Raw genomic sequence first — 22771 nt, forward strand, 5'->3', positions numbered from 1 at the left:
TTGCATTCAAAATGGACTGGTAAACCCTTAGCTGTCATCTCATGGTATTACCACTAGGGGTCAAGCTGCCAAATAAGAGGGTGTGCCAGTCTGGTTTTCAGGATATCTGCAATGAATATGGATGAGACAGATTTGCATGTATATGTATATTATGTATGTTTGCATCCTAAAACTACATTGAGTAGGGGATACTCTGGAACCAATTAGAGAAACACTATTCCATAGCACATAGAATTTAATTCCATAGTACTGTAAATTTCAGAAGAAGGGCATTTTAATTTGCCTAGTTTACAATAAATAAGATGTTAAAACTTAAGATGTTAAAAATAAGATATTAAAGCATACCTATGCATGACCTTGGCTTTTAATATTAAACAGGTTTTGATATAGCACTGTACAAGCATTTACAAATTTTAACTTGCTGTTCATGGCTCTTTAGTATGTAGATATCAATTAGCTATAAACTTCAGTTACCCACAGGTGGGATTAATCACACATTTGTTCATCATCATGGGGATCATTGACACAACCTTCACTGTGGAAAGAACAAGATGCTTTTGTTTACCATTTTATGGTATACTAGTCAAATACTGAACATATAATGCTTTGTGCCACTAGATTCAGGAGCTTGATTTTTAGCCATCACAGTCTTGTGTTCATTTACATCAGTAATATACTGTATAGATTTACCAAAATGACAAGAATTGTTTTATTCCAGTCTTGCACTGACACATTTCATCCTGATTTATCACACTACCTGCATCCACATTCGGCTACTTTCATCCCTTCATAATGATACTTTAAAGTGGGTATCCCAGCATCATCTTTGTACAGAATGGATATGGAATCAAGTTTGGTTGGAACACAGCAGGCCTTGGCAGCTTTCTTGGGATTTTTGAGGTGCATGAGGGTCTGAACAATAGCATGTTTTGTTGGGGTGACCACGTCTGTTAATGGGAAAAAACAAACTCCTTTACACTCAAAAGCATCATAATCCTTTGGTGCAATGATCCATGAATCCCATCCAATATCCTTAAAATTCACACGAAGAGATGTTTTCTGGCAATGGTTGGTTGCAACACTCCTTTTACTTCTGGATGAAGACTGATGGATGCCAGAACTAGAGATTTCCTCAATGTCTCTTTTATCTTCCTTCTCATTAGCAGTGCTATTTTTAACCATGTTTTTCAGGACAATTTCCTGCTCATGGACAATCATCTCCCTCAGTTCCACTCTACTTTCTTTCGTTCCATTACTCTGGTCATCAGAAAACACTATTAAGAGCGGCAGATTTTTGGTTTCAGGAGTAACACACCTACTCAGTTTTGAATGGTCAAAATGATTTGGTATGTTTCTTTCAACAATCACTTCCAGTTTATTCTTAGTTTTTCCATTGCTGAACCTAGCCCATCGCTTGATGGCATCTGTTACTTCGAACATCTCCCAACCATTTCTCTTGATTTCAGCAGAAGCAAGGAAAGGCCTTGGTCTTTTCTGAGTGTCCCAGAAGTCTTCATTCATGACATCATAAATGGTTATTTTACTTTTCAGTCCAGGAACTCCACCAACATCACTTGGACAGGAGATATGGAGTCTCAGTTCAGCCCTGGTGGTCTCTTCATATCTTGGGATAGAAACATTGAAGAGTAAAATATATTTCTCAATAGTAGTTTCTTCTGGAGGAATCATTGAAATTATCTCTGTAACATGAAAGGAGAGAATATAAAAGAGATAGAAAAAGAAGATCTTTTGTTTCTAGCTATACAAAACTTACTTGTGATCTGTTTCAAAGTTAACCTTGGTACTCATTGTTGCTTTAATTTACTGTAGCACAGCCCTATTAGAAGTTTTAAAAAAGATTTTAAACACACAAACAGATAGATGCTTCTACATAAAGTCGACAGGAACAACACAAAAGAAGAAGATGCCACAAACGATGACCAGTCAAAGGAAATATGATAAAAAAATCATTTTATAAAAGCACCAAGGGTCCAACCTCCAGTGCTTTTATTATATGATTTTTATCATATCTCTCTTGGCTGGTCATTTCTAGCATCCTCTACTTTTGTGTTGTTCCTGTTAAAAAAAGATTTGACCATATTGTGTAAGAGACAAGGTACTACAGGGCAAATAAGTTCATAAAAGGGATATCAAATTTGCACATTTTAGCATATACTATCTGAAGTTTTAGCAGTGATATTTTTTTTACATGCACACTCATTTGCAGTACTTATGCAAAATCAGCTCACTGGCAATTCAGCTCAAGTTAAATTAAAAAACTATGCATATTATGCAAATAGACCACCAAAGCGAGAAAAACATCATGTGACATTGGGCCATTCCTGCAAAATCTTCCACAGGTTAGCACATCAGCCCTATGTGAGATGTTCAAGAATATTCAGTAAATTACAACACACATTTGTATTGCAGTCACTTAGGGGGGAATTCTGTAAATGGTGCTCAAAATTCAGCATTGGAAAAAAAATCAGCACTAAGTGTAGTTCTATAAAGTGCATGCACCCTTTATAGAATCGCTCTTAGCGGTGATTCCCACACTTAACTTTTGGTGCCAGACTTATGCCTGCTGAAACCTGGTGTAAATGCTGGCAAAACCCATTTTAAGATGCTTTTCTATGCAGTTCATTTAAAGTACATCCAAATCACATGGGGATGTGTCAAGAGCATATTGGGGGCGCGATTTGGGCGTTCCCAAAACTTGAACATTTTTCTGCCATAATGAAACAAAGCAAAAATGTCCAAGGATAAAAGTTAGACGTTTTGGTCTGAACCTGTTTCAGTCATGACTAAGGCACAAAAAGGTGCATGACCAAATCATCACTGGAAGGAATAAGGCATGACCCCCTTTATTTCTCCAGTGGTGACTGACCCCCTTCCATTCTTTAAAGATGTGAAAGAAACAGTACATGCCAGCCTCTATGACAGCTTCAGATATTATGGCTAGGCCTATTAGAGTAGCAAGCAGTTCCATGGAATTGCCCAGTGGTTGGCACAGCGCACTGTAGAGAAGGGAGCCCATGCCCATATTCCACTCTAACTGTTACACTTATAGAGGAAAGTGTTAGCTACCCCCCCCCCCAAAAAAAAACCCTACCATACCCACATATAGGTGACACCTGCAGATATAAGGGCTATTGTAGTGGTGAGCTGTTGGGTGCAGTAGGTTTTTGGTAGGCTTTGGAGGGCTCACCATACGATATAAGAGGGTAACGATGAGATGTGTACCTGGGACCTTATGTGAAGTCCACTGCAGTGCCCCCTAGGGTGCTGCACTGCTCTGCTGGGATGTCTGTGTGACCAGTCTACTAAGAATGCTACCCCCCCCCCCCCCCCCCCGTGTATCCCAATGGCTTGCTTTTGTGCACTGAGCACAAAAAACATCTAGCAAATGGTCGTTTTCAAAACAAAAAGATAGACTTTTTCTGGTTCAAAAATCGCTATGTTTGTCTCTTGATTTTTGGACATTTTTAGCAAAACGTTCAAAATTGGATTTAGTTGACATATCAAAAATGCCCCTGTTAACCTTATAGATTTTCAGAACTTTGCTAGTTACATAACATCAGTTGTATTAGGCATGTTACATTTACAACACTCTTCGAAAAACTTTATCAAAATGTCTCCCTTTCAGGCAGTAGGGATATTTACTTATTAGTACACAATCATTGATTAGCACACCTTAAAAAAATTTAGGGGCTCTTTTACTATAGTTTAACATACACTAACGGACATGGAGGAGTGGCCTAGTGGTTAGAGCACTGGTCTTGATATCCAGGGGTGGCCAGTTCAAATCCCACTGCTGCTCCTTGTGATCCTGAGTAAGTCACCTAACCCTCCATTGCTTCAGGTACAAACTTAGATAATGAGTCCTCTAGGGCCAGGGAAATACCCAGTGTAACTCACCTTGAGCTACTACTGAAAAAGGTTCAGGAGCAAAGTCCAAATAAGTTAGTATATAAAAGGGCCCTTTTACTAAGCTGCGGTAAAAAGTGTCCTGAGCTAGTTTGGATGTGTGAAATTAGTGTACCCTGGGCAATTTTTTACCATGGCATGTAAAAAGGCCTCTTCTTAATGGGGCAGTAAATGGCCATGCACTAATATTAAAAGTAGCACGCCACTATTTACTGCTTGAGCCCCTAACACCACCTATTTACTTGGCGGTAAGGGCTCACATGCTACTCCTGAGGTAATCAGACAGTGAACGGCAATGTGGCCATGTTGCCAATTGCCGCCAGGAAAGCCCCTGCAGTAGAACATAGAAAATAAATTTCTACTGCGGGAAACAGCGTGCTAACTTTGAAACTACTGCATGGCAACTGTGCTACCCTGGCAGTAGTGTCGATTTAGTGCGCGCTACTCATATGTTGGCCCTACTGCAGCTTAGTAAAAGGGCCCCAAAATGAATGCACAGTATTTGCCCCCAGATTCTATAAATGGTGACTAACGTTCTGTGTGCAAATCAGCATGCTTAGCCAATTTGCACGTGGAACAAAATTAGTTAACAAGCCAATCAGTGCTAATAATTGGATGTTAACAAGCAATTATTGCTACTAATTGGGACTAATTAGGATTTACACACATAACTCGCTAAGCATATTCTATAAAGTGATGCACGTAAATCAGACCGCGTGGATCTCAAAAGGGGGCAGGTCCATGGGAGGGGTATAGAGGGGGTCATGGGCATTCTGAAAATTATCAGAAACTTTTACAGAGCATGCTTGACTGTGCCTAAATAAGACGTGGGCATTTACACCAGGTTTTAGTTGGCATAAATGCCTACACCTAAATTTTAGTCGCAGGACGCTGCTACATGTATTCCATAAACCACACCTAACACTGGGTAAGGTTTATAGAATAGCGCTAAGCACAGTTTTCTACTGCTGATTCTTTAGTTGCCATATATATAGAATCTAGCCTTTAATGTGTGTTAATGTCTATTAGCATGCGCTAAGTTTTAGTAAAAGGGTCCCTTAGAGCACAGTAAATGAATGTAGCACACATTTGGGAACATGTGGGAAAATGGTGGGGTATAAATGTGATAAATAAATAAATGTATCTATGAATTAACATGCATTGTAATGTTCTAGCATAAGTTTAAACAATTTTATTAAAATATGTGAAGCAAAGTGAAATAATGTCCATAAATTAAGGAAAGAAGTCAAAAAATGACCTGAAAACATTCTGTGGGCACATTCCTAATAGGCAGAATTGCACATCAAAGCATACTGGATTCACCTACCAATGTATAAAGAGATGGAATTACCTGCCTAAGTAACTATCGCCACATAACAAAATATTTCATATTTTGCAAAATGCTAAAAACATACTTGGTTAGATCATTTATCACTGACGGCAGCCAACAATCCAATATCTAATCTACAGTTTGCAATTAATCATGACTACATTGTATTCTATCCCTGTTCATTGCAATTTCTTTTTCTCATAATTTGACTGTACTATTGATGTTATTTAGATTTGATACTATATGTTCAAGGTATCTAGGAGTGGTTATTAAGGGGCCCTTTTATAAAGCGGCAGTAAGCCCAACACGGGCTTACCGTTTGCTAAAAGGGAAGTTCCCACCCCCAGCACGCACCATTTCCGGCACTCAATGGATGGCGGTAAGTGCTCCCACCCAAAATGGGTGCACGGCAAGTGCTTCACTTGCTGCACGTCCATTTCTTTAAAAAAAAAAAAAAAAAACCTTGCCTTTTACCTGCTTTAGTAAAAGGGGGCTTTGGCGCGCATCAAAAACATGCACTGACACCAACACAGTCTCCCTTTTGCTGCAGCTTCGTAAAAGGACCCCTAAATGTTCTGTTCAACTGTGAGCCACATAGAACCTGAACTTGTTTGGGATAATGTGGGATACAAATGTCATACATAAATAAATCACATGCATCTGAATTTAGATTAGCACATACCTGTTGCCATTCTAAGTATAACCTCTATCTTTTCATAATATTAATTGTATATGATTTTATAGCAGGCACATGTTTTTGACATCTCCTGGGCAACCATGAAAACAGATTTAGATATATCAGGAATCCGTCTCTGGGAGTAAAATTTAAAATCAGCGAGGACATAAAAGCAGAACATCAACAAACAACATAAACAGATGATTTGCACAGTTAGCAATATGCATTAACTATGAGGAAAGTCTCTTACCTTCAGTGTTGAAGCTGCGGACAATGTTTGAGGCTGGGATGGAGGATTTGTCTGTGGCATATCTGTTATACAAATCAATCATGAACTGTGGGGGGTTCAGTTTAGTCTTATCATGAGAAGGGACTTCAGATAAATTCAGGCTACGTAAAAAATCTCCTTTCATATTCTCTACGAAAGCGTTAAAGTCAAATTCTATGTGCTCTTCGGTGTGCCCTTCATATCCAGTGAACTTCTGTGATTTTTCTGTGATAGATAAAGTACTCCAGTTTTCCAGTGGTTTCCCTCGTGTAAAAAAAGGGCTGAAGTTTAAAGCGGTTAAGGCAGCAAATAAAGTTATACAGTTCATTTTTTGTGTTGATTAAAATAAGGGAGGTAAGTAGAATTACTGCTGTGCTGAAAAGAGATTAAAAGGAAATTTAAAATGAGAAAAAGAGACTCAGTTATGGTAACTATCTAAGTTCTTTCACCCTCTGTTTCAAGTCTCAGCCTCCTGTCAGTTGTCAGGGCCAGTTGATTGGACACTTCTCCTTATCTCGGCCATTGTTGCCATGCACGGGCCTTTTGTTATCTCAAAAGTCTTCTAGTTAATGAAGATTCTGTAAACATTATGAAACACATATGGCTAGTAGGAAGGACATTGTATACTGTAAAGAACTCACATTTCACACAAAGGTCATTACTAATTATGCTTTCTATCATTTCCTTGCAAACAATGACAGGAATTTGGGTTTTCAAAGACCAGAATTTGCCAAGCTTCTTTTTTCCCACAAGGAAAAGTGTATAATAAAGCCAAATGAGATGTTTTATTCAGTCCTGATTGGATTCGGTTATATTATAAAGAACCATCCAATTTCCCTGATTTCTTGTAGGATTAGACCATCTGCAGAAAGAATACTGTCCTTTTGATTGGCATGATATCATGACACTGTAAACAATCGTCATTCTCATACCTCCCCCAAAAGTTTATCATTTCAGAGCTATTTGTACATAGTAGACTATCCTTATTAATCAGAGATGATGGCATGAATTGTTCACTGATTGATCCATATCTCTCAGTAGAAGATGGTAAATGTGCCTTTTATTGACTACTGCACTTTAGGGAATACATGTTAGACAGACATACTCCAAGGCAGTCCAAAGACTGACCTACACTTTGCCACGTAGAACGTCTTCAGTTTGATGTCCAGATCAGGTTTTGGCACTCTGGATCAGCAAGGGATGGAGATGCTGTGTATGCGTCTAGGGGGAGAGAGGCGGAGGGCATCATGGTCATCAGTGACACCTGGTGGTTGGACTTAGAATCCATAATACAAGATTCTGGAAGGAGCCTTAGGGCCCTGTTTTCTAAGGTGCACTAGTGTTTTTAGCATACACTAACAATTAGTGTACACTAATGCTAGAGACACTCAGGAATATATGAGTGTCTCTAGCGTTAGCATGCACTTGAAACGGCAGTGCGCCTATAGCACGGCTTAGTAAACAGGGCCCTTAGTGTATGCTCTCCTTGTTCCAGGACCACTGCTGCAACGGACAGACTCAGAATAGTGAAATACTTGTTTCAGATGAACTGGAAGAAAAAACAGGGAAAAGGAGGAAATACAAGGCCAAATGAAAATCATACTCATCTAGCTATGTTATTTGAATGTTCTAACGTGTGCTTATTAAGTGTTCCATTGCTAGTTTGGTAACTCATATTATATCTATGTTATTTGAATGTTATTCCATTGTCTGTTATGGTACTGTGAACTGCGCTGAAGACTTCAGCGCGGTTCACAGTACCATAATGCAGTATAGAAGTGGACTTGTTAAATGCAGTATAGAAGTATTGGAATAGAATCGAATAGAATACTACTGTTTGTACTGTACTGACGTTTATCATATTTCTGTTATATGATATTTCTGTTATATGATTGTTCTACAGTGCTGTTAAATGTGCATATTTCCATTTCATTTTAGTCCTATTACTAGGTTTCAATTCTCTGTTTCCAAGTTTACATAATTGATATATTTATGTTTATATTTGGTCATTTACTATTGTTATGCTGTTAACAAAATTGTAAGTTTTTATGTTAACCTGTACCTGCTGTATACAGCCTTTATAAAGGCAGTTAATATATCCCAATAAATAAATAAATACATAAATAAAAATGAGTGCTTAAATAGTAGGAAGATCCTTTACATTGGTAGTCAAACATACCAAAATTAAGAACAGAACAAAAAAAAAGTATGGAGATGTACTGGTATCAGTAAGAGATGGAAGCAAGATCAGTACTAGAGAAAGGATAGCATGCATCCTAAAAGGGAGCATGGCCATGGTAGGTACATGGGGGGTCAGGGCATTCCTAAAATCCGTGCGTAGTATTATAGAATATCAGAGATGTGCCACCGTGAATTAAACCTGCTTTCAGCTGGCGTAGTCCAAATTTGGCTGTGGAAATTGGCACTCCCTGCTATTCTATAATGGGAGCTCATCAGCATTGACCACTGATTTTTTTTCTGATTTTTGAGTGCCATTTATAGAATTTCTCCCTAAATGTCACCAGCCATTTGGATGCCCAGTCTCCCAGTAATTGTAAGGTTTTCTTGCAATTTCACATAATACTCTTGTGATTTAACAACTTTGAATAACTTTGTGTCATCAGCAAATCTGATCACCTCACTCCATATTCCTGTTTTCAGGTCATTTATTAATATATTAAAAGCAGCAGTCTCAGCACAGATCCCAGGGGAACCTTACCATTTAAGGAAGGAACAGGAAAGAGGGAATTGGAAGCCAATTTACAAAGCACAACAGAAAATAGCACAATGGGTCCCAGGAATTGGTGTGGAGGAACACATTTAATTGGAAGACCTAACACAGGCCATGTTTCAGCGATATGCCTGCATCGTCTACAATAAAATAACATTCAAATATTTATATTCATACTTATAAAAAATAATAAAAACATCAAAGCACGTAATGCAAAAATAACTTAAAAAATTAAAAGTACTGAAAGTGACTAAAAATATTAAATAAAACAGATTGTAAAATGACAAAAAGAGAATCCATCATATAAATGTAATAGTGATGACATCATACATTCAGTTGTTCTACCTGAAGCAGTGTGCAATTAGTGAGCATAACCAGCTAAATAAGTGCGCCAATTGCTTAAATATAAATATAAATATAAATATTTTATGTTTTTTTATTGTAGACCCTGACATAGGCATATCGCCAAAACACAGCCTGTGTCGGGCCTTCCAATAAAATTTATTTCTCCATACCAGTTCTTGGTGCCCACTGTACTACTTTCTGTTTACCTTTACTAAGGATATTGACCATTTAACCCTAATATCTGTTTTCTATCTTTTAACCAGTTCTTAATCCACTATAGGACACTGCCTCCTATCCCATTACTTTTTAATTTCCTCAGGAGTTGTTCATTAGGTACTTTGTCAAATGCCTTATGAAAATCCAGATGCACAATATCAACCAGCTCACCTTTACCCACATGTTTATTCATCCCTTCAATGAAAAAAAAGATTGTCCCCAAAGCACAACAGAAGAACAAGAAAATGGGGAGATACCAATGTAATTCCAACCAGGAGAAACAATTTATTGATAATAATAAAAATAAGTAAGATACAAAGACTTACAAGTCCAAAATATTAAGAATACTGAATGGACTCAACACAGTCCTGTGTTTTGACGCAGTAAGTACCTGTCTCAGGAGTCAGAGATATTCTAGTCTAGTTGACTATAGAAAATTGTTAGCCAGTGAATGGCAGTACAGGGATATCAGCCACTAAGTCACACTTATAACATAAAGCTGTAACACCATCAAAATGATGAGACGACAATATGTAGAAATTAGATCATTTATGTGTCAAAAAGATAGCATATTGGGGTTATTGAAATCAGAAAATCATAATTTAATCACAGCTCGAAACAGGATGCTGCTCTGGTTTCCCTTCCTTTAGGGCTTCTTTTACAAAGCTGCAGTAGTGATTACCGCACACAGAATGCAACAAAGTCCATAGGAATTGAATGGGCTTCATCGCATTTAGCGTGCCGCTAACTGCTAGCTTGACTTTGTAAATGGAGCCCTTAGTTCATAAACAAAACTGAAATAAAGGGAAATAGAAACCAAGTGAGGAAAAAGACCTCAGAATACTATTGCTCACTAGCCTATTAAGAATAAATTAAATATAGGGCAAGTGCATGCTTAATTATTGGTCAGAAAAAAACTCCACTTCAAAAAATCATTTTCCCAAACTTGCTATATAATCTCTTTAAACATTCAGAAAATATAAAAAGGGGGGAAAGAATCAAGACAGAATCATAAAAGAGGTGCTACTAAATTGTTGGTGTAATAAAGTGTTCAAAATTACAATAGTTAATCTCAAAAATCCATACCAAATACTCAGCATTTCTTACTTCAAATCTAGCATATGTAGCATCAGGCTGAGCTGTTTCAAATCTCTACTATTTGGTCTGCACTGACATCAAGCTCACCAGTCTATAATTTCCTGGTCCATATCAGGAACCCTTTTAAAAAATGGTGTTACACTGGTCATCCTCTATCACCATTGAGCGTAGGTATGGATTACAGTTACACGCACAAGTATAGATTAAGAGGGATCCACAAATAAATATAGGTGTGGGCATTTGAATTCATTGATGCAAATGGATGCGCTAGATTTATGTACAATCCCTGCGTTTAAGCTCTGTTCTATAAACTGCACCTAACTTTAGGTGTGGCTTATAGAATAGCACTTAAGTGGGGGGGGGGGGGGGGGTTGGTGCTGATTTTGTAGACATGATTTATAGAATCTAGCTCATAGCACTACCCTTCCACCAATCTGATCCATTCTATCACTGCAATATAATTTGTACCCTGTATGGCAGTGTCCCATTGGTTATTTTCCTTCCAGCAGGTCTCAGAGATGCCTATTATATTTACCTTTTTATTTAGTTCTATATATAGTTTAAATGAATGGGGAGGGAAGAAAACAAGAAAGGAAACAAGTGTTTGCCTATATAGCTGCTAATTGCACCATCAGGTGAAGAATAAAATTTAATTACTTTTCAAACTGACTGGAACATATCACGGCTTGGATTGCCATTGGTAGGTTTTTAATCAGAACTGCAAAAATGCTGCAGTAATAATAATTAAAAAATCACCTTTCTCTTATACTCTTCAGTATTCATTAGAAAACCAGGGATATGACCAAAAAGTGACATGGTGGGACAAACACAAGAAAATTAAATAAATTACTGAAGAGCACATGAATAGAAACAAGAGCAAGTCTACAGATGTCATGAATCAATAAAACATTTCATTCAAATAAATCAAATAAGCTTGCTAACATACTGGCAGGCATATATCTTAAGAATTACATATGTCCCCACTAATTGAACTTTATAACACTTACGGGCCCTTTTACTAAAGTAGGAAAAAAGGCTTACTGCAAAACATGCTATCCAAATTTTCTGGAGGGGGCATGTCATGGGCGGAGAATGGGCCTGGAAGTGTTATTCAGCTAGTACATTTGCATTAGCATGCACTAACTGGATAATGTTGTCTTAATATGGGATCACTTAGCACCTCCTATATAGGAGGTGGTAACTGATCCTGCATTCATTTTATTTCAAGGCTCACACACTAATGGAAAACTTAGTGTGGAACCTGCAAAAAAAAAAAAAAATAATATATTATATATATATATATATGTATATATATATTTTAACAATTGGCCTCAATACTGCTGAATTAGAAATGGGCTTAGTGTATGGGAACGTCCCAAGTTAGTACGCGCTAAACCAGATTTTGCTGCAACTTAATAAAAAGGCCCATTAGTGAAGGAGGAGGAGTCACTCAGATCTTGCTCCAAGGACTTCAGATTAAAATTTGAGATTTGCTCTGGATCCTAGTAGTGATATGCCCAGCCTTTAAATGTGACTTGCAATTAGCAGGGTACATTAAGGAAAATTGTGCCAATAATCTCTGGGAATATTTTTCTTTTGAGTTACCCACGTAATACCAGGGTAAAGCCTGTCAGGAATTGTGCTTAATGACCATTCCTTTGTTATTAGTTCACCAATCCTGGCCATTATGTGCACATGATATTATGTTAGGGAGTAAGAAATATCATATTGGAAAAACTTAGAGAGGTGACGCAGACAAACGTTGATTAATGCACAATCAACCTAAAATAAATCACACCTTCTTCATTACCTGATTTTGAATCTGAACTTTGATTTTGTTAATGGTAACTGTCATAGCAGGGAAAGAAAGGAGAAAGGGTGATGGCTACTTAATGGGATGGTTATGCAGGTACAATAATACTCCTACAAGTGGTAGTTGGAGCAGAGGGTTTACTAATTTGGTTAGGAAAGATGGATGGGTTGTGGATATTATTTGTTTAGTGGGCCTCAGAAGGCACATTAGAAATGTTTGACATCTTATGATTAATGTTAGAACTGTCAGTAATGTTTTCAGACTTGGTTAATTTAGGAGATTTTAATGTTGCATGAGGGAGGAGGGTAACCCAAAGAGCAATTATTTAGGGAAAGTGAGTGAGAGCCTGAATTTATCTGAAATCATTAAGGGTCCTAAATACTGAGTAGACCATACTCTGGATTTAATTTTTAGCAGAATGGGCAACTGAGGAGTCAGATTAGAAAGGTTTCAGTTGTGGATGTCCTAGGGTCTGCCCATTCTGTTGTACAGTCTCAGAGACAGACTCTATTAAGCACAGTTCTACAGCCATGTTATGTGCTTTGTTTCAGACAGTTGAACCTTAAAGAAATAATGATGCATTTAGGACCTGTGCCAATAGATTGTACTTAAAATTGCTGTTTGGAATAGGAAGTTGGGGGAAGTGGTTGACACCATGGTCCATCCGTCTAGGGCAGTGGTTCTCAACCTTTCTTCTGTTGTGACACACCTGACAGACAAGGTTCATGTACATGACACACTGAGGACAAATTCACAGCTGAATAAAGCACACCTAAATATTTAACTGTTTAACTGTATGAATTTGCCTATCCCATATCAAAAAGCTCAAGACAGTACATCAGTTACAGATTTCTCACTTGTCTTACTACAAAACAAATATATATTCAAATACTAGGGTCACCTCAGTAACAGCAACAAAATAATCCCTCCACTGCCAGATACTCTGAAGCAACACAAAAACCTACAATTGTGCTACAGAAACTATATAGAAACAGAACCTATAAACAGCAGACCTGCAACATTTTCAGTTGGGGCTGGTGGCAGCAGTTATTACTGGGGAAGTGGGGGAAGGAGAAATAGGGATAAATTATGGGGATTTCCAAGAACCTGACTCTCAAGATTGCTGGTTATCCCAGCTTGTAGGCACTGATGATTGTAAAGTAAACACAAACTAGCTGTCTTCATTAATTTTTTTGTGACACACTTCCCACCTCTTAGGGACACACCAGTGTGTCCCAACAAACTGAGAACCGCTGATTTAGAATAAATGCTCCTCTTTGTTTCTGTAGGGAATTCCAAGTTTTAAAGAGACGTACTGGAGGGAAAGAACACTTTTGGCAGAAATATAGAGGTTAAAAATGCTTCAAAGGGGGTCATGTGATGCAGTGTCACCACAAAAACATTCCCAATCAATCAGAGCTGAATTGCTGCGACACACTAGCTTGTTATATCTGGCATCGACTTGCAATGCAGCTTGAAAATGGCAGTGCCCAGCCCTGCCCAGTGTATCCTGGGATATGGTAGGTGGGGCTTCACACCATATTGCATCCCAGGATGCACTGGGCAGGGTTGGGCACTGCCATTTTTGAGGCGGCACCAATGAAAAAGGAGGGAGTCCACCTCCCTCCTAGAATGAAAGAAGGGGTAGGGAAGAGGGCCGCTACACCACTAGGTTGGGGAGGGTTGATTTGCAGCCCACTGAGCCACCAGGCTCTATTTGAGGGGATGCTGGGTGGGGGTTAGGGGAGCTGGAGACCCACTAGATCTCCAGCCCCCTGAACTTGTGTCGGGGGGTCATTGGGACTGGAGGTCCATGGGACCTCCAGCCCCCATGTCGCTGGGGGGGGGGGGGGGGTTGGGGTTCTTGCTCCTGTAGGGGGGGGCTGATGCTTTAGGGGGGAATGCATGCTGGACAGGGCTCACCATTCCCCCCCCAAAGGTCTGCAAACCCTAACGCCAGCTCTGAGCTGGCATAGGATTTGCCGCGGACAGCACACCAATGTTTGGCGTGCTACTTGCTGGTCATTGGGGAGGAATACATTTAGCATGCATTTGCATGATACTTGCTCTGAGTCCTATTTTGCATGCATTTGCATGTTAGTTGTGTTCAGAGCCCATGAGCGCGTTGTTTCACGTGCTCAAGGACTCTGATCATGGGGCGTAAGCAAACACAGGTGCTAGTATGGCGCTAATAGCCTCTAGCACCTGTGTTTGCTTCTGATCACCAGCCCATCAGATTTTCAGCCTGCATTCTATAGCCAAACAGTGCAAGAACAATCACTAAAGCTCAAAAAATTTGGCAGGTTATTACATTGGCCTTTTTGTGAGATGGGAATTATGGTAGCCTTGTGATAATGATGTAAAGATGTACCCCTTGATTCTCTATAGGCTCCCCACATTTTGGCATAAAGGGTGATAATAAGCACTTAATTGGCGATATTTAGTATCCTGTAAAGGACACTCTGTGCAGAGCATTTACACCAAAAGGTGGTGTACATTCTGGTGCCCAACTGATGGTGCAGGTACTGTATAACATCGCACATAATCTCCCAGAATGACCCTGACCACGCCCCTTTTGAGTTGCGCACTATGAAATTTAGGTGTGCATGTTATAAAATCAGGCACAGGGCAGATACATGTGGATCTGCCCTGTGCCTGATTCTATAACATGCACACCTAAATTCCATAATGCGCAACTCAAAAGGGGCATGGCCAGGGTCATTCTGGGAGATTATGTGCGATGTTATACAGTACTTGCACCATCAGTTGGGCACCAGAATGTACACCACCTTTTGATGTAAATGCTCTGCACAGAGTGCCCGTTACAGGATACTAACTTAGGGGTCCTTTTACAATGGTGTGCTAGCATTTTCAGCCCACACTAATTATTAGCGTGCGCTAAACATTAGAGACACCCATAGGAATATATAGGCATCTCTAGCATTTAGCGCACACTTATTTTTAGCACACACACCTTTCTACAAGGGCCCCTTAGCGTGGATCATTGCGGCCTAACATAGGGCACCATTTACTGAATCTGACATATACTGTATATAAGCCTTTATGAGCTTCTTATAAGCCTTTATGAGCTTCTTATGTCTCAGAAATCTCTTCTAGATGCTGCCATATTAGAACAAGGAATATACACAGTCTTGAAAATGTAAGTAAAGAATTTTTTCTATAATTTCAGGTGACTGCTATAAAACTGTGCTATGTTCATGACAGTGAAATTTCAAACACAGTTACTGATGAATTCAACCTAGTTAACTCTTTTCTTGTGCTACATTAATTGGTAATACTCGTAGCCAAGTTGTTAAACTTAAAACTTTTAGTTCCTTGCAAAGACTGATACGGATTTTTCATTGGAAACTTCATATGGTTGTTGATTCTAGACATGCTGTAAACTAACAGAGTTTCCAACTTGCACATTTCCGTGAGAAGACTTTTGGCCACTCCTGGTCCTGAATTTTCTTCTCAGAGCATGGTGGTAGTTGTAGGCCCTGATTTTACCCAGTGAAATCAGTACTATAGATCCCACAATGCATCGGGATAGAGCTGACAGAAATCTGCTGCACTTTTTATGTCCTTTGTTTTTATCCTAATACTGTCCTTTCAAACCTTTTAATGTGAATTTGGAGTTCACACAAAGGAGTCCTGTTTAGAAGGAATGGATCCAAAGAAGCTTAGCAGAGATTCGAAAGCAACACTGGCAATTGGGATGCAAAACCAGTACTGGGCAAACTTTTACAGTCTGCGCTCTGATTGTGCCTGGACAGATTCACCTTCAGAAGTTTGAGAAAAAGACCAGTGCTGGGCAGACTTCTATAGTCTGTGCCCTAATCGTGGTTGAATAGATTTGGATGGGTAGGAGTGGAGATTTTCAGGGGTTCGGCATTACATTCAGAAATTTTAGAATGAGGGCAGTGCTGGGCAGACTTCTACAGTCTATGCCCTGAAAAATGGCAAGGACAAATCAAGACCAGGTACACATATGAAGTATCACTTACCATATGTAATGAGTTTACCTTGTTGGGCAGACTGGATGGACCGTTCAGATCTTTATCTGCTGTCATCTACTAGGTTACTATGTTCTATCACTTCTACACTAATTTGCATGATTTGTCTCTATCATTTTAATTGAATTGTAAACTGCCTTGCTGTGAATTCACTAAATGGAAGCATATTAAATTTAATAAACATAAATCATCTAGGACTGAGCTAAAATGTTCTTTGTGGAAGTGGATATCTTAGCAGCTGCTCATACTGTTTTGACCAGCTAAGAATGCCAAGCTATGGGCCCCTTTTATTAAGCTGCAGAAGTCGGAAGCACGTGCCTACCATGTGATAAAGCGCACTGCTGTGAGACACATTGAGGCATCCCGCAGTAGTGTGCCCATCAGCGCATGCTAATCCCGTGCTAAAAAATTATTTTTATTTTTTTTGGCACGGGAGGTGTATCTATGGGTGCAGAGTAGGCATGTCCTTTGCTAATCAGCTAGCATGGGCATATTGCCGCGTGCTGCCCGATTAGCATGGGGTTAGAGCGGGAACCCTTAGCACCTTCTAAATAGGTGGTGGTAAGGGCTCCCGCGGTAATGGTAGTACGCTAATTGGGAAATTAGCGTATGGCAATTAATGGAAAACATTGAAAAGTGGCCATTTTACTGCCATGTTAAAAGTGGCTACAGAATGGGGAAAACCCATGTTGTAAAGAAGCTCCGGCCACTTGTTAGTGGATTTTGAATTTAGCATCAGAAATCTGTACTGTATTGTGTAACCTCTAAGAAAAAACATTTCAGGATATGACACCTATTTCTGGCTACAACTTACTGTGTACTTGAGAATAAGCTATTTAGACACCAATGTCAGCAAAGACAAAGCACAGATCCTTTTTAAGTATGAATGATGATCGTCAAGCTTTTTTTAGCAGCATCTAGCCAAAGAACACCATGTTCTGTAAATGTCTGAATCCCACAATGGATTTTGTTTCATTGTTTATAAATTATACGTACAGAAAAAAAATGAAACGCAGCAATACAACAGTGAGATGGATGTTATGAAATTGTAATTTTAAAGCCTAATTTTACACAGTTCATTTAGGCTTGGAAAGAGATATCCAAGTTGGGATGTTCACAATTTGCAATGTAATTTTTGAAAGGCCTTTTGCAAAACACGTACAAAAAAAGGCAATTCTATAACTTGGTGCCAAAACCGAAAACATGGTCAAAAATTAAAATAACTTTTCAGCCAAAACAGAAACCGTTACAAAAATGATTTTGGGCTAGTTTTGGTGCAGTAACCAAAACTGAAATTCGGTTAGACTCTAGAATGGGCATTCATGTAAAAGATATATTTTTAAATGAATATAATCCATTTGCTTTGAAGTAATATTTTTCTAATTCAAGTTTCCAACAATTCTTCTTCTTGGACAAAACCAAAATAGTAACCATATCCATAACCAGCTGTCATCCTCCCTCATGATTCCCTCATCCCCTTTCCCCCCATATATACCCCTCACGATCACTTATTCCAGTCAAACATAGGCCTACTGTTGTATCTTCAGTGTTTTTTTTGTTACATTTGTACCCCGCACTTTCCCACTCATGGCAGGCTCAATGTGGATTGCATAGGGCAATGTAGGGTTAAGTGACTTGCCCAGAGTCACAAGGAGCTGCCTGTGCCTGAAGTGGGAATTGAACTCAGTTCCCCAGGACCAAAGTCCTCCACACTAACCACTAGGCCACTCCTCCTATTCATAGCCCCCATGACTACTTATTTTCCTTCATCCCCCTTTCCTCCCTCTATCCACCCATCCTTAAATACTCCCCTTTCCCTTTCCAAGAATCTTATCTAAATATTTCCATTTCCCCCTCTTTATCTCATTTCTCTTTGTGCCTATCAATACATTTTTATAAGAAAATAAGAATAGCCATACTGGGTCAGACCAGTGGTCCATCTAGCCCAGTATCCTGCTTCCAACAGTGGCCAATCCAGGTCACAAGTACCTGGCAGAAACCCAATTCGCAACAGCATTCCATGCTACCAATTCTGGGGCAAGCAGTGCCCCCCCCCCCATGTCCATCTAAATAACAGACTATGGACTTTTCCTCCAGGAACTTGTCCAAACCTTTTTTAAACCCAGATATGCTAACCGCCGTTACCACCTCCTCCGGCAGTGAGTTCCAGAGCTTAACTATTCTTTGAGGGGCCCTTTTACTAAACGGTTGATGTGTGGCGACGGGCTTCCCATGCGCCAATCCAGAACTACTGCAGGAGCCCAGCAGTGGTTCCCACATCCCAGCACATGACATTTCTGGTGCTACAAAAATACTTTGCATTTTTGTAGCGGTGGAACTTAACCAGCGGTAATTGGGTAGTGCCATGCGCTATCTGGTTACCGCTGGGTTGGTGCAGGAGCCCTTACCGCCACCTCAATGGGTGGTGGTAAGTGCTTCCCTCTGAAATGGCTAGCGCAGGCCCCCTTTTACTGCAGCTTAGTAAAAGGACCCCTGGTGAAAAAATATTTCCTCCTATTTTTTTTTAGAAGTAGTTCCGTGTAATTTCATTGAGTGTCCCCTGGTCTTTGTACTTTTTGAAAAAGAGTGAAAAATCAATTCACTTCTACCCGTTCTACACCACTTAGGATTTTATAGACCTCAGTCATATCCCCCTCAACCATCTCTTTTCAATGCTGAAGAGCCCTAACCTCTTTCGCCTTTCCTTGTATGAGAGGAGTTCTATCCCCTTTGTCATTTTGCTCACTCTTCTTTGAACCTTTCCTAATTCCCCTATATCTTTTTTGAGATACGGCGACCAGAAATGAACTCAGTGCTCAAGGTGAGGTTGCACCATGGAGTGATACAGAGTGATATTTTGCATCCCTTTCCTACTAATTCCTAGTATGATGTTTGCTTGTTTTGGCTGCTGCCCCACACTGGGGAAAAGATTTCAGTGTATTGTCTATAATGACACCTACATCATTTTCTTGAGTGCTGATTCCTAAGGTGGACCCTAGCATCAGATAACTATGATTCAGATTATTCTTCCCAATATGCATCACTTTGCATTTGTTCACATTAAATTGCTTCCAAGAGCATCTTTTTCCATTTTACACCTCCACCTCCAACCCCTGTTTTAAATAAACCCAACAGGCTTGAAACCACAGTAATTTCATCCTGCTGTATAAAACCCAATATGGGTACAGTAGCTATCAGTGGTTGATATTCTTGTTGCTCATGGGCTGAATCAGTTCAGGTTCAGTGTCTGTTGCAAGAGTTCCTGTATGATTTATGTTTATAAGGAGCCAAAGACACATGAATTCATTAAAACAGTATGTGTTCTGTCTGCCACAGAAAAAAAAAAGAGTTATTGGCATCATAAGATTGATGATGGATTTTTGACAGTCGGGGTTGCTTTCTTCTTCTCTCAACATCCATGGGCACATTTCATTTAACAGTAGAAGAAACAAGCATTGATGATCCCAGGATGGAAGGAAGGATTCTAAGTAGACAATGATCTTTAAGAGGATAATTTGATAACAGGGTGCTTGGTTAAGCGGGCAAGTAGAGATCTATGGAGCAGTTATTTTTGTATAACCAGGAGTAGTTTGTTAGTGCAGTGTGTAGTTTTGAACAATTTGCTGAGTTTTTCTTTGTATCTCCTTTCAGATGAATGCCCCTGCATAAGTTTGTTTAAACTGGGTTGTTCCTGATGAAGCCCAGAAGCGGGTGAAACAATAAGGGCCCCGTTGAACACAATTAAGCAGTTGGAATGAGGGGTGATTAAGCCAGCTAAGAAAAGCTAAGTTATTTTATGCTACAGCTGTGCTTTTGAAAATATTTGATTCTCAGTGAATATGTTTGCATTATGAGAAAACTTTGATTGTAAGCATGTGAGATTACATTTCTTACCCAATGAAAGAGATCAGACCATGGACACCAAAATCTTATATAGATAATGGGTCCTGTTGGTCAGACCTTGGTTTATACCTTGGTTTCTGAGGGTAACCTTCATGCTTTCAAGTATTGTATGCCTTTTTATGACCTTTCGGGATTGAATTTAGCTGTTGTTCAGTTTGTTTTGTGTAGCCAGACACTCAATTTTGGGTGGGCCTGGGCCCAAGATGGGTGGGCAGAAGAACCTTGCCCCATCCCACAGGTGATTATTCTCCCCTTCTCTCACCTGCATGCCATATGGTCTCTCAAACATCCCCCTCTCCCACATACCTTTTAAATAGCAGATTTTCACCGGCAGCGAGCAGCAATTAATACACACTGCTCATGTTGGCCCCACAGCCTTCCCACTGATGCAACTTCCTATTTCTGCATAGGTGGGAATACGTCAGAGGGAAGGCTGTGGGGCCAGTGCGAGCAGTATGTATCAGGCGCTGCTCGCTGCAGGTGAAGATCTGCTATTTACAAGGTATGCAGGAGGGACAGATGTTGGGAATTTTCAGCTGGTGGAGCTTGGGAATCCCTACCAGCCACATCATAGGTGTGCTGCTACTGGGTGGGCCTGGGCCCATCCAGGCCTACCCTTGGCTACGCCACTGCTATGGAGGTCGATATTCAAAAAGATTTAAACAGCCAAGAGAGGCTCCTAGCCTTTTAAATCATCTCTCTGGGACTAACAGGACATTGGCAGTGGCACTTAACTGGATAGTTGCTGCTGAAAATGCCTGGTTAGCTCTCAAACCTATTTGGGGAGCATTCTGGGGGCTGAGTTGGCACTAAGTTGATATTCATCACAACCAGTTACAATAACTGCATTAATAGGACCACATAAAATGCAGTCCTGTCTTTATGTGGTTCTTCATAGCTGGTTAAGGGGTCCATTTCTTAAAGCGCGCTAACAGACCTATGTGCACTAAATGATAAGATGCTCATTATATTCCTATTCAATTTAAACGGTATCAATAATATATTTTATAGGAGGGGGTTTCTCATAGACAATTCCCAATTACTGCCTAGCTCCAAGCATTTCTTATCCTATTTCATATTGTCACCCTCAGGCGCCAGATCCGCACCACTCTTTCTCAGTCTCTTCCTTTCTTTACCAAGCACGCCCTTCACTCCCGAGTCGACAGTCTGCAATCAGGGTCTCTGGACAACAGGCAAATCACCAGAAGTGCTTTATTATCTCCTGAGTACATTTACTCTGCTTTAAGGCTTCACAGGCCTTTCCCTCTCCTCAGTGTAGCTCCACTTTTAAACACAGTTCATTGGCGCCCTGCTTGCAATATAGTTCAGCTTGGCCCTGCTTTCAATATGGTTTTCCCCAGCACTGCTTCTAATCCAGTACTCAGTAGCACTGCTCTTTCCCACAGTTAATGAGCACTGCTCACAATTCAGTTCAGTTAGCAATGTTTTCCTCCTCAATTCAGTTTTAGCACTGCTTTCAAACACAGTTTAGTTTAGCATTGCCTTCAAACACAGTTCATCTTAGAAATGAAATTAAACAGTTCAATTCAATGGCAATATGGTCTAAGTCACTTTCTCACTCTTAGACCTAATGACCCACCTCCCTCATTTGTCAGTACAAAACCACCTGACATCCACCCACCGGGTCAATTCACCAAGGCTTCATTCACTCTCTCCACTTCAGTTCATAACTCACTTTAAGAGCCCTCCACCAGCACTTCCCTTTCCTCCTCATTCTCCCCTCCTTTCTCCTCCTCCAGTTCCATTCTCTCCTCCCCTTCCTCCCGGTCTAGGGGCTCCTCCCTTCCCCCATCTGATTCCATCTCCCAATCACACCCCGGCTCCTCCCTCCCTTGCATAGATTCTTCTCCCTTCACCTGATCTGTCTGCTGGTGCTGCACTGCCTTCTGGGGCTTGTAGTTTCTTAGCTCCTGACTTCTCTGACGTTGCCCTGCCTTCTGGGCTTTGTAGTTCCTTGGTTCTGAATCTCTCTGGTGCTGCACTGCCTTCTGGGGCTTGTAGTTTCTTTGCTCTTCACAATATATATTCTTTAAAGGGTATTAGATATTGGATCCATCAGATAACCATGTCACTATCATTCAGGCTATATTATGAGCCAGGCACTTTTTTATGGTGGGCATGTATTCGTCATTGATCCGTAAATTTTAATATTCTCAATCTTTAAACTTTCATCCATTAATTTAATTTTTCAATATATTGTAAACAAACTTGCACTTAGCTTAGCTGAAGTTTTGTTATTCCACTGTATTTTTTCTTTTTTTTTTTAAGTTGTTAAGTTTCCTGTTTTTAAAAAGATTAACTCATCTCGGAGACATCATCTGATCCGACATGAAATCATGTTTCGCAATAAATGCTGTATCAAGGTACGTCTCCTCTCAGAAGCTGAAAACATGTCCGTTGCTTTCTCTGGCATCTTATCATTTAGCA

General features: G+C 39.9%; 1 protein-coding gene across 2 annotated transcripts; it reads right to left on the reverse strand.

The window, feature by feature from the left end:
- Positions 1 to 220: 220 nt before the first annotated feature.
- Positions 221 to 22056, reverse strand: GDF2 (growth differentiation factor 2). 2 transcript variants are annotated; one of them, XM_030204852.1, is made up of 4 exons: positions 22020 to 22056; positions 6184 to 6576; positions 758 to 1700; positions 221 to 535 (listed from the first exon to the last, which is right to left on the reverse strand). In XM_030204852.1, exons 2-4 carry the CDS (start codon positions 6527 to 6529, stop codon positions 487 to 489), a joined length of 1338 nt encoding a protein of 445 aa, XP_030060712.1. In that variant the 5' UTR covers positions 6530 to 6576; positions 22020 to 22056; the 3' UTR covers positions 221 to 486. The 2 variants fall into 2 exon arrangements, with proteins under 2 accessions (XP_030060712.1, XP_030060711.1); XM_030204851.1 differs by lacking the exon at positions 22020 to 22056 and having other exon boundaries at positions 6184 to 6630.
- Positions 22057 to 22771: the final 715 nt, after the last annotated feature.

This window comes from Microcaecilia unicolor, chromosome 5 (assembly GCF_901765095.1).
Source record: "Microcaecilia unicolor chromosome 5, aMicUni1.1, whole genome shotgun sequence".
Classification (NCBI taxonomy): Eukaryota; Metazoa; Chordata; class Amphibia; order Gymnophiona; family Siphonopidae; genus Microcaecilia; species Microcaecilia unicolor.